The sequence below is a fragment of the Nelusetta ayraudi genome, unplaced genomic scaffold (assembly GCF_046127955.1).
Source record: "Nelusetta ayraudi isolate G7.1 ecotype Tasmania unplaced genomic scaffold, CSIRO-AGI_Nayr_v1 ptg000109l, whole genome shotgun sequence".
Classification (NCBI taxonomy): domain Eukaryota; kingdom Metazoa; phylum Chordata; class Actinopteri; order Tetraodontiformes; family Monacanthidae; genus Nelusetta; species Nelusetta ayraudi.
Window position 1 is genome coordinate 1,153,291 of NW_027466159.1, and position 10,591 is coordinate 1,163,881.

General features: G+C 48.4%; 2 protein-coding genes across 2 annotated transcripts; one reads left to right on the top strand and one right to left on the bottom strand.

Annotated features, from left to right (window-relative positions):
* Positions 1-229: 229 nt before the first annotated feature.
* rbm34 (RNA binding motif protein 34) lies at positions 230-3,883 on the bottom strand. The gene is made up of 11 exons (XM_076048748.1): positions 3,743-3,883; positions 3,288-3,444; positions 3,089-3,198; positions 2,770-3,007; positions 1,897-1,956; positions 1,676-1,719; positions 1,490-1,573; positions 1,353-1,416; positions 1,231-1,273; positions 946-1,064; positions 230-847 (listed from the first exon to the last, which is right to left on the bottom strand). The coding sequence occupies exons 1-11, from the start codon at positions 3,763-3,765 to the stop codon at positions 476-478; spliced, it is 1,314 nt and encodes a 437-aa protein (XP_075904863.1). The 5' UTR covers positions 3,766-3,883; the 3' UTR covers positions 230-475.
* Positions 3,880-9,924, top strand: tbce (tubulin folding cofactor E). Its single transcript, XM_076048747.1, has 18 exons — positions 3,880-4,020; positions 4,155-4,280; positions 4,694-4,859; positions 5,283-5,367; positions 5,453-5,605; positions 5,749-5,834; positions 5,959-6,058; positions 6,171-6,273; positions 6,404-6,480; positions 6,607-6,699; positions 6,801-6,865; positions 6,981-7,045; positions 7,204-7,356; positions 7,459-7,597; positions 7,670-7,738; positions 7,855-7,914; positions 8,000-8,091; positions 8,516-9,924. Exons 3-18 carry the CDS (start codon positions 4,748-4,750, stop codon positions 8,609-8,611), a joined length of 1,548 nt encoding a protein of 515 aa, XP_075904862.1. The 5' UTR covers positions 3,880-4,020; positions 4,155-4,280; positions 4,694-4,747; the 3' UTR covers positions 8,612-9,924.
* Positions 9,925-10,591: the final 667 nt, after the last annotated feature.

A 10,591-nucleotide genomic window follows, 5' to 3' on the forward strand; every position in this document is an offset into this window, starting at 1 on the left:
AATGTGAACTGCCATCTGTCGGATTAAAGAGGCTTTTTTTTTTTCATGGTTCCCTTTGAAAAAACAAAGCGCTGACCTGGAGACTTGCACACTGGTTTAAATAAGAACCAGTGACTTAGCTTGGTTGGCTTAGCTAAAATTAAACTAGTGGAGTAATTCTAAATCCATAAACGGCAAACTGAATTCAAAACAGCATTCAAAAAAGGTTAAAAAAATGATTTTGTCCAAATAATCTGAGAAAATTGTATTTTTTATTCTTCAAAAACAACAATTTGTACAACAACATGATCGAAGACCGTTTCCGGCTTTTCCAAAAGTCAGCGGTGTGAAACTGGATCAGATGTTCTCATGTTGGACCTCAGAACCAGGAATCTTCTCAGAGTCTCACACATTTCTTACACAGGAAGTCAAACGAACAAACTCGCCGTCCCAAACACCAGGATCGCTTCGGGTTAAGTCCCACAAAGCACCCGGATCAGATGTGAACGGCCTTCCTGGGCTTCACTCCTTTCTTTTTGGCCTTTTTGCTGGGGTCCACCATCTCACCTCTGAAGGACTTGGAGCTGCCGGTCGACGTCTTCTGTCTTCCTGAAAATTTCTTTGGAGGCTTGAACCCTCTGACCTGCCCAGGACCCTTGCCAGGGATCTGCTGAGGACCCTTGCCAGGGATCTTCCGAGGACCCTTGCCAGGGATCTTCCGAGGACCCTTGCCAGGCCTTCTGTTGACTGCCTTGCTTTCAGCTTTATTCTTCTGCTTCTCCTTCCTCACGGACCTCTTGACCCGGACCGCCCGGCCCTCCAGTTTTGTGCCATCCAGTTTCAGTGCCAGCTGCACCGAGTCTGCGCTCTGCAGGAAGGAAAGAAGGACACTGATTGGTTAGAACCTTCAACCGTGACAGTAAAAAACGAAGACTTGTGGGTTCCAGGTCGAACAGTACTACAAACCTGGAACAGGACGTAGCCGAAGCCCTTCCCCATCCCTGAGCTCTGGTCCCGGATCAGCCGCACTGCCTCCACAGAGCCACACTCCTCAAAGTGGCGTCGCAGGGCCAGCTCGTTGATCTCTGAACACACACACACACACACACACACACACACACACACACACACACACACACACACACACACACACACACACACACACACACACACACACACACACACACACACACACACACACGTCAGTTTCACTTTCCAGGCAAAACCTCCGGCTCCTGTGCAGAAACTCACCGAACGACAGATTGCCCACGAAGATGGAGCGCTTGTGGTCGTGCTGCAAAACGACAACAAGGTCAGGTTCAGAAGGTTCCAGGAACCTCCAGCGGGTTGGGATGAGCTGGACTGAGACTTACTGCAGAGCCGCTGGCCACACGGTCCACTCGGATGTGGTAGTCTGTCTGGATTTCCATCCCGTTCCTGTGGGCCCAGACAGAGCGCTCAGAGACCTGTGTGTAAAGTGCGTGCGTGCGTGTGTGTGTGTCTGACTGACCTCTCCAGCGCCCTCTCAACTCCCTCCTCGTCTTTAAACACCACATAGGCGTTCAAGCTCTGCTTCTTAGGATGAACTTTGCGTCTGTTGGGATGGAAAAGTAACAACAGTCAGTCAGTGAGTGAAGGAGAGAGTCTCAGAGTCTCTCAGAGAGGAGGAGCTTCTGTGTGGAGTGGTCATACATACTGAATAACCGCCACTTTCTGCGATACGGATGGATCTTCTCTGACCTGCAGGGGGGGAAGAAAAAACAAGCTTAGAAACTTCTTGAATCCTCTATAAGCTTGTGGTGCAATTCTGACTTTGTTTAGTGAAACAAAAACAGACAGAAGTAATCCCACAACTGGTCAGATCTCCACCTGAGACCAGTAGATGTTTGAGACATTTGTCATGTTGTTTTTATTTACCACAGAGCGGAAGCGGATGGACTCTATGGGCCCTTTATCCCTGAAGACGCTCATCAGCATCTGGAGGATAAACAAACAAAATAATTAGACTCCTGTCAGCTGATGGTTGGAGGCTGTGTGATGATTAGATAGGTAGGTAGGTTGGTAGGTAGGTTGGTAGGTAGATCGATAGATACCGTAGTTTCCGGACTATAAGCAGCTACTTTTTTCCCATGCTTTGAACCCTGCAGTTTATACAACGGTGCGGCTAATCTGTTTTTTTTTTTGTTTGTTTTTTACAGCTAACGGCCACTAGGGGACCTTCTCCACTATGGATTTTTGGGTGGGCTCCGGAAAGAGTGAGACAGGCAGTTTACGCGAACAACGAAAGCAAAAGTGGAACCAAATACAGAACGAGAGCAAGACAGTTTGCACAAAGGAAGTTTTCATGCACAAACCCTCATTGTGGAAAACAAACGAAGAATTGCATATGATGCAACTTTTAAGTTAAAGGCAGTCGATCTGGCGGTCAAAGAAGGAAATGGAGAAAGACAGATCATTTCTATATCACAAGAAAAGGGTGAACACAGAACAAGTCAATCAAATAATGTTTCTGAGCACGGCGCGCTCGCAGCGGGACCCCGCAAACAGGATCCGCGGTGCGAGTCCAGAGTCGCAGGCTCGCAGCCGCCGAACCGACCCGACCCGTTTCCTGACGAAACACCTGCGGCTTATAGTCCAGTGCGACTTGTATATGTACACATTTGTTTTTTCCCCTAAATTTAGCTGGTGCGGCTTATATTCAGGTGCGCTTTATAGTCCAAAATTACGGGAGATAGATAGATAGATAGATAGATAGATAGATAGATAGATAGATAGAGAACCCTGACACACCTTCTTGGTGCAGGTTGCGGGCAGGTTGCCCACAAACACCGTCCTGTTGTTCTTCACAGCATCCTCGGCCTTCCTGGCTTTCAGCTGCTGCCTCTTCATCACCCAGTGCTCGGCGTCCAGCCTGCCACCTGCCTCAACCCCTTCTTCATCCCCTGTATTCTTCTTCTTCTTCTTCTTGTGCGGCGGCGCCCCACCCCCTCCGCACTCGTCCTCATCGGCTGCCTGCAGGCTGAGTTCCCTGAAGACAAGAGAGCAGAGGAGCAGGGGAAAGGTGAGGAAACATGAAAGAGGATGTTGAGATTTCTGTAAATCTCCTCACCTGCTCTCCAGTTTCAGCTGGGCTCCTGATTTCTTTTTCTGTGGTTTGCTGCTTTTCTTGTCCTGGTTGGATTTTTCTTTCTCCTTCAGTTCAGGGCTCCTCTGGACGGGCTGAGATTAAGACAAACCCACACTAAACATCTGAGTAATCCTGCGTGCGTGTGCGTGTGTGTGTGTGTGTGTGCGCGCGCGCGCGCTACCTTGGGAGGAGGCTGGAACCGGACCGGTTCCGCAGGAGCCACCGTGCTGAACAGAGCCGACAGAGACGAAGTGGAGGCCGCCGGCTGGTTCTCAAAGAGACTCCCGGACACCTGACCCACCACGTAGTCCTCCTGTCCCGACGACGAAGAAGCTCCACTGGAGGAGAAAAATCCTTTTAGCTTTTAGATTTGTTGAGGTCTTTGTTTTACTTCCTGTGTAACGTGAACTTAATCCAGCATTTAATTTGGAATCACAACGCAACGTGCACATAGAAAAACAAGCGACCTTAATATGACTTCCGTATAAGTAACGGTGGCAGTTATAAAAACAAGATAACTGATCTTCAAACTATGGACATTACTGCGAAATACGACAAGAACGTTTTTAATAACTTTTTTTTTTTAAGTGTGTGTGTGTGTGTGTGTGTGTGGGGGGGGGGGGGGTGTAAACAAACCTCTGATCTCGTTTCTTCTTCATGTTTCCTGTCGTCGCTCCGAGGCCGACTCCCAATTTGCTGTATATCAGTAGGTTACGCAATTTTATGGTCGTTCTGTAACGTAAGTGCGGGTTAATTTGTTAAAATCATCGCACTTTGAGGCTCAACATCCACACGCTTTCCTTCCAGACAGCCGCTGTCCAGTCGGGAATCGTTTCCCTCGGACAACAACGTGCGGGCGCACAAGGGTTCCGCTGTTTCTGCTCCTCATGTGACGTCGATTTAAACCCCGCGGAGTGGTGGGGAAGTCAGAGTGCGTTTAATTGTATTTTTGAATTTATATAAAACACCTAATGTTTTATTTGTTTGTGCCACTTTTATTTCGAGGAAGACAAAAAAAACAAAAACAAAAAAAACTTTACGTACCGAGTGCAACTGGGAAATGTGTCCGTTCCCGTTAACCACACCGACCAGTTGGGTGTGTTGTAGCTGAAGCTAGCTGACGTCTTGTGTTTTAGCTGTGAAACATCAAAAGCGACGTCGTAAAACTTCAAAGGTAAATAAAGCAAAGGTTTTATATCCACCTCTTTTTTTTTTATTATTTATTTCACAACATTTCACGTACATTTCTGACCTTTTGAAGACACTGCTACAACGACTAAAGTTATCGGTTGGTGGGATTTTTAAAATGGACCACTAGCTTCGTGAAACATTCAAGGGAATTATGCACTTATTAACAGGCTTTAATATAATGTGACACGCTTGAGAAAGGGTTTAAATCAGTCCGTGTGCAGTTTGTGTGTAGAGTCACTGACACAACAATCATATCAAAACAATGACCAGGCACTTCTCACCACACAAGCACCTGACAACACGTAGCTCTTCTGATATCATGTCTATATTTGTTTTTTGTAGCAGGAAAGCCAGATAAATGTTTCTTCTTTATTCTTCTTCATGTGCTTTATAAAGTGAGTTGACCTCCGTGATTCATTGGTCGACAGCCGCCGTCGGCAGGAAGCGCCGATGGGGGTCTGTGAGGCGGACGAGGTGCCGGCTGATGCGGTGGGCAGGCGGGTGGCTTGCGGCGCGGAGCGGGCCACGGTGCGGTACATCGGTCCGGTACCGCCCACGGAAGGTACCGTCTGAGTGACCTTCCATATCCATTGTGTCCATCGAGTGTTGTTTCATAGTGACGACACATCATCATCATCATCATCATCATCATCATCATCACACAGCTGAACACCCGTGGGAGCGGTGTGTGCATGCACATTATGAGGTCATAAAGGGATGGGCCACGCCTTTCTCATCTGGAACATCAGCCGCTCATTTTGACTCTGTCCCGGCTTGAGTTGCTGCCACCGTGTGATTGGCTGAGTAGATATTTGTGTTATCAAGTGGTGGACCTAATAAAGTGGCCTGTGAGGGTGTTTTTAGGCATAATTACAAGAAGGAGAAGAAGAAGAAAACAAAGCGTCAAACAAACACAATACAAATAATTTTTTCCTCAGTCCAAAACAAACCACCGCTGACTGACTGTGTGTGTGTTTGTTTGCAGGTTTGTGGCTCGGTGTGGAGTGGGATCAGCCGGACAGAGGCAAACACAACGGCAGCCACAGTGGAGTCCAGTACTTCACGTGCAGGTGAGCCTCTCACTTCCCGTCGTCGTAGTCGTCATTGCTGTTGTTGTCGCTGTCGTGGTTCAACCTGACGTCTCCCTGCTGCCAGACACCCGAGGGGCGCCTCCTTTGTCCGGCCGTCCAAGGTGAGCTTCGGCGTGGACTACCTGAGCGCTGTGCAGGAGGCGTACGGCTCGGACGTGCAGGATGCCGTGAGCGAGGCCTCGTCCAACAACGTGGACCTGAGGCTCAAGGAGCTCCGGTACGTGGTCGTGGTCGTGGTCGTTGTCCTTGTCCTCGTTGTTTGGCCACCAGAGGGAGCTCCAGATTTGCGTCATCTCTGTATTGTCTTTGCGGGAGGTTGTGTTTTCCTTAAGACTGACTGATGACATCATCCTCCCACAGCAATGAGCAGCTGTGGTCCATGCTGCTGTCCCGCTCGCAGGTCAATGGACCCGGAGAGGATGGTCAAGTCCACCAGGTGGCGCCAAGTATCCTTTTCTGGCTGTGAAGTGCCAGCGTTTCCCATACGGCGCTCAATCTAGGTTTTAAATTCAGTGTGTTGGAGAGTCTTCCCGAGCGCGCTCAGTGATGCCTTGACCCCGCCCACTTCAGACGTGCAGCACCTGGACCTGTGTGGGACGCTGCTGTGCTGCTGGGAGGACGTGGCCTCCATCTGCCTGCAGCTGGAGCTGCTGCAGAGCCTGCAGCTCAGGTGTGTGTGTGTGTGTGTGTGTGTGTGTGTGTGTGTGTGTGTGTGTGTGTGTGTGTGTGTGTCCACCCTCCGTGCTGAGCCCTGACCTGCACTTTGCTCCGCCCACGCCCAGCTCCAACCGCCTACGTCTTCCTGCCGAGCCGGCCTCTCTCTCCCAGGCGTTCAGCCGCCTCACAGTCCTCGCCATCAACGACTGCCACCTCACCTGGCCACAGGTACACAACTCAACACAACACGGCACAGCACAACAACGCCTACAGATGACAACATTGTTCTCGTTCCTTTTTATTCATTCATTTTTTTCTGTTCCAAGTAAGAACTCTTGATTTTCTCCCTGGGTGTCAGATCCTGCAGTGCGCCCCCATGTGGCCGCAGCTGAAGGTGCTGTCTGCGCAGAGGAACGCCATCACGGAGCTGCAGAGGTAACACAAGACGTGTTTTGGTGCCACCCGCTGGCCGCAGTGGACTGTGCTATGGCAGCACCGTCAGCGTTGAAGCTCTCCCAGAATTCCTGCTGAACCGCCATGTGTTCCTGCTGCCCCCCGCAGGCCAGACGGCGTACTGCAGCTGTTGGAGACGCTCAGTCTGTGTGGCAATCAGCTGGTTCAGGAGACGGTGTTGTGTCTGGGATCCTTGCCCAGGTAGGTGAACACACACACACACACACGCACGTGCACACACACACACACACACACACACACACACACACACACACACACAGTCACTGCTGGCTTGTCTGCAGGCTGGAGAACTTGAGGCTGAGTGAGACTGGACTGTCGGAGCTCTGCTTCCAGGACGCTGCTCCTGGTAAAGACCAAACCACCTGACATTCTAAATCTTTGGTTCGGTTCTGGTTTTCCGCAAACCAACTCGGGTCTCCTAGCTCTCTCTCCTCCTCTCTCTCTCTCTCGCTCCTCCACAGGAAGTCAGACCTCCCTGTTTCCTGCTCTGACAGAGCTGAACCTGGACAACAACAACATCAGTGAGGTTGGTGGGACAGACAGGCTCCTGGTTCTGGTTTCATCATCATCTGCTGCTGTCTCAAGTTCTCTCACTCTTTCTCTCACTCTCTCTCTCTCCCTCGCTCTCACTCTCTCCTTCTCCCTCCTTCTTTTGCTCTCTCTCTCTCCATCCCTCCCTCCTAGTGGGACGTGGTCAGCGAGCTGTCCAAGTTGCCCCGCCTGGTCAAGTTCTCCTGCAGCGGGAACCGGCTGAGCAGCAGCGACGGGAACCCCAAGACAGTGACCCAGCTGCTAATTGCCAAACTGGGCCGAGTGCTCGTCCTCAACCGCTGCGATGTGAGAGTTAGGGTTCTGGTTGGGGTTAGAATGGAACACACCAGCAGAGTTCTGCATATGTGTGTGTTGACGCCTCCCTCCCTGGCTGGGTTTCCCCCTCAGATCCTGCATGAGGAGCGTCGAGGGGCGGAGCTCGACTACCTCAAGCTGTTTGGAGAGGAGTGGCTGAAGGCTGGCGGTCCTGGTCCGGTCAGCGACGAGTTCCTCCGCAAGCACCCGCGTTACCTCGAACTGGTGGAGAGTAAGCAGGACCAGGCTGGGTGCTGCCCCCTGGTGGCCAAACTGTTGTTTTAAACGACTGCTGTGTTCCCAGAGTATGGCGCTCCGGAGGAAGGCGAGATGAAGAAGCAGAAGCCACTCCCACTGACGAAAAATCTGATCAGTTAGTCCCGCCCCATTCGGCCGTTCACTCTCTGATTGGCTAACACAGTTCAGGTCTGATGGTTTTTTTTTTATCTTCTCTACTTCTCTCCTCTGGTTTTCTTTCCTCCTGACCAGAGATTACCTTCGTGTTCCCCGACCACCCAGACCGCCAGCCCATACAAAAGAAACTCTCAGGTAAACACTGCCGCCGCCGCCGCCGCCACTGAAACCGTAGTGGCATTGACTTCAAGTGTCTGTCGTGCGTTTTTCCACTCTGCAGTTTTCATGGAGCTGCAGAAGGTGAGAGGCCTCCTGCACCGGCTGCTGAAGGTTCCTGCTGCGGACCTGAAGCTCACTTACAGCAGCCCCAAGGTGAGACCTCAGGACCTCTGCCACCTTTTCCTCCATGAAATGAGACTTTTGAGGTTTTGTATCTTTTAAAATAAACCAAACCCTCTGTAGATCTCCACAGAGCAGCACTTTTAGCCCGGTGTTAGCAGCTTCCTGGTAAATCACCATTTTGATGGACCCTTTGCGTGTTTGGAAAGCAAATGGTCCTTAGAGAGCGGAGCCAACATTGGACAGGGGCTATTACTTAGCTAGGAGAGGTATCAGTGCCCTTTGTGACATCATAGATTTTACAGAAAGTATTAGCAAACACTCTACACGAGGTGGAGTCGACAGACAAAAGTCAAGGACTGACTGAAAAGAGACCCTGATTATTTATCAGAAAACATCCTCAAAGTGACTTTAAGGTCACGCAGGTATACCTTACAGCCACTTCCTGTCTTGACAGATGGTGGGGAGGGAGTTCGACATCAACAACGACCAGAAAACTCTTAGTTTTTACGCCGTGGAGGATGGAGACCAGATCCTGGTCCGCTGGAGCTGAGCGGGATCAGCCGGCCAGGACCCCCTGGTTCTCCTGGACTTCCTGTTCCTCCTGGATGTCTTGGATCTCTTGGCCTTCTTGAATATGTTGGAGCTCCTGGATCTCCTGGACCTGGAGCCGGCAGGTTGTTCTGGACTGGACTTGGTTGATGGTGATATCATCAGTGAAAACACCTCAGACAGGCCTTCCAGGCCCTTCCTGGGGCTCTGAGGTTCTTCCTGAGGTTGGTTTTCACGGTGGTTGATAACCTGCTATGGAGACGTCTGTCTACCTGTCTGTCCCTCCCACCTGCTGTCCACCAGACCCTGTAGGTCTGCCTCTGGCCTGTGATTTGCGTTTGACTGCTTCAGCCAGAAGGGGGCAGCGTGTGACTGTTTTTTTTATTTAACTTACTATGGCGCAGGACTTTAGTCTTCACTGGCCTTTTTTGACCACGCAGTTCATTTTATGTGTATTTTGGCTACTATGACTATAATAAGAGTCGAATCCACAACCTCTTGATTGACAGGACAGCCACTGACTCACTGAGCCGTTCGTCCTGATGGACTCGTGTCTTGTGAGGCTCAAACTCTAAACACTGCATTAAAATGGCAAACAAAAAAATAAACACATCAGTGAAACCATTAAAATGATGGAATCATTTAAAAGTGATTTTCAAAACCTGTTTCTTTATTTCAGTAAACATTTTATCCATTGACAGTGTCAAGGCAGGACCTTTTACTTTTAAAATCTCATCTGTTAAAAATCGGAAAGAAAAAAAAAGTTTAGCACGAGACTGAATGGCAGAATGCAAAATCTCAACATGTCTGAAAATTGAAAAATCAACATATTATACTGTATAGTGTGTCATTTTCTTTGAGGGCGCCAAAAAAAAAGAAAATATTGTTAACAGCCTGAAACTCAATGAAATTACAGTTCCATGATAGTTAAGCATGAGATGGAGTGGTAGAATGCGCAAGATATCAGCGGCAGTGGCATCAATGAACAGGCCACCGCGGGCTCAGTCCCTTCACTGTTGCATGCAGCGTTTATTATTAGTATAGATATTTATTTTTACCTCCAAAAAGTACAAGAGTTCCTCATGTTTGATCAAAATTAAAGCGCCTCAGTTTCAAGAAACACAGCAGCTCTGAGTTTTTTCATCAGAAACGATCCTTTTATTTTGAATATTGGCAGTTACAGACTTGAACGTGCAGCAATGTCTCGAAGAAGAAGGAGCCGAGTTTCTGTGGACATCGGGGAAAAAAACATCGACGTCATTCAGGAACAGGAGCTGCAGCACATCAGCAGTCAGAAATATATATATATATTTTTTTTTAAAAAAAGGTTGTTAAACTGAAAGTGGGTCTTCAACCTTCACAGTCAGCGTCGTTGGGTTGACCTCAGGCACCGTTCACAATAACAACAACAAATACAAACATGTAGAAAACAATATCTGCATATCAGGTCATTATTTACAAAACAATAAAATAAAAAAAATAAAAAAACTGAGTTTATACACAAACAACAAAATAAATCACCGGAAAACTTTGAGGTGTTATTGGTCCAAATACTGAGTTTAGGTTTGTTCACAAAATAAAGGTAATTATCATTATTATAAAATATTTTTAAATCTATCATACGATTAAATATCAAAGGAGAAACTTCAGCAATGTCCCAAAAAATGAAATCAAACCCTTTATCTATTTTGTCAGCCCTTTTTAAGCTTCATTAATTTTTGTCTATGAAGTCACTAGTAAAACACAAAAGTGATCTTTTTTTTTTGTTGATTGCTGAACGCTGGAAAAAAACCTTTCATCCAATCAGCTCGCTGAATATTGAGGTCACTACATCTGACTTCACCAAAGAGGAAGAAAAGAAGGAGGAGGAGCTTCTCCTCACCTGTGGACCTGAAGTATGACGTCAGAAAAAAAAAGACGACCGAACAAACAAAACAACAACAACCCACAAACGCAACCAAAAAAACAAACAGAAAAACCT

What these genes read in the sequence shown, in the direction of transcription:
- rbm34 (XM_076048748.1), bottom strand. Translation starts at nt 3,765, where the DNA reads ATGAAGAAGAAACGAGATCAGAG. An exon ending in CAGCTGAAACTGGAGAGCAG is followed by an intron (nt 3,008 to 3,088) that starts GTGAGGAGATTT and finishes TCTTGTCTTCAG; the next exon opens with GGAACTCAGCCTGCAGGCAG. An exon ending in CCGCAACCTGCACCAAGAAG is followed by an intron (nt 1,957 to 2,769) that starts GTGTGTCAGGGT and finishes TTTATCCTCCAG; the next exon opens with ATGCTGATGAGCGTCTTCAG.
- tbce (XM_076048747.1), top strand. Translation starts at nt 4,748, where the DNA reads ATGGGGGTCTGTGAGGCGGACGAGGTGCCGGCTGATGCGGTGGGCAGG. An exon ending in GCCACCTCACCTGGCCACAG is followed by an intron (nt 6,274 to 6,403) that starts GTACACAACTCA and finishes CCTGGGTGTCAG; the next exon opens with ATCCTGCAGTGCGCCCCCAT. An exon ending in TGTCTGGGATCCTTGCCCAG is followed by an intron (nt 6,700 to 6,800) that starts GTAGGTGAACAC and finishes GCTTGTCTGCAG; the next exon opens with GCTGGAGAACTTGAGGCTGA.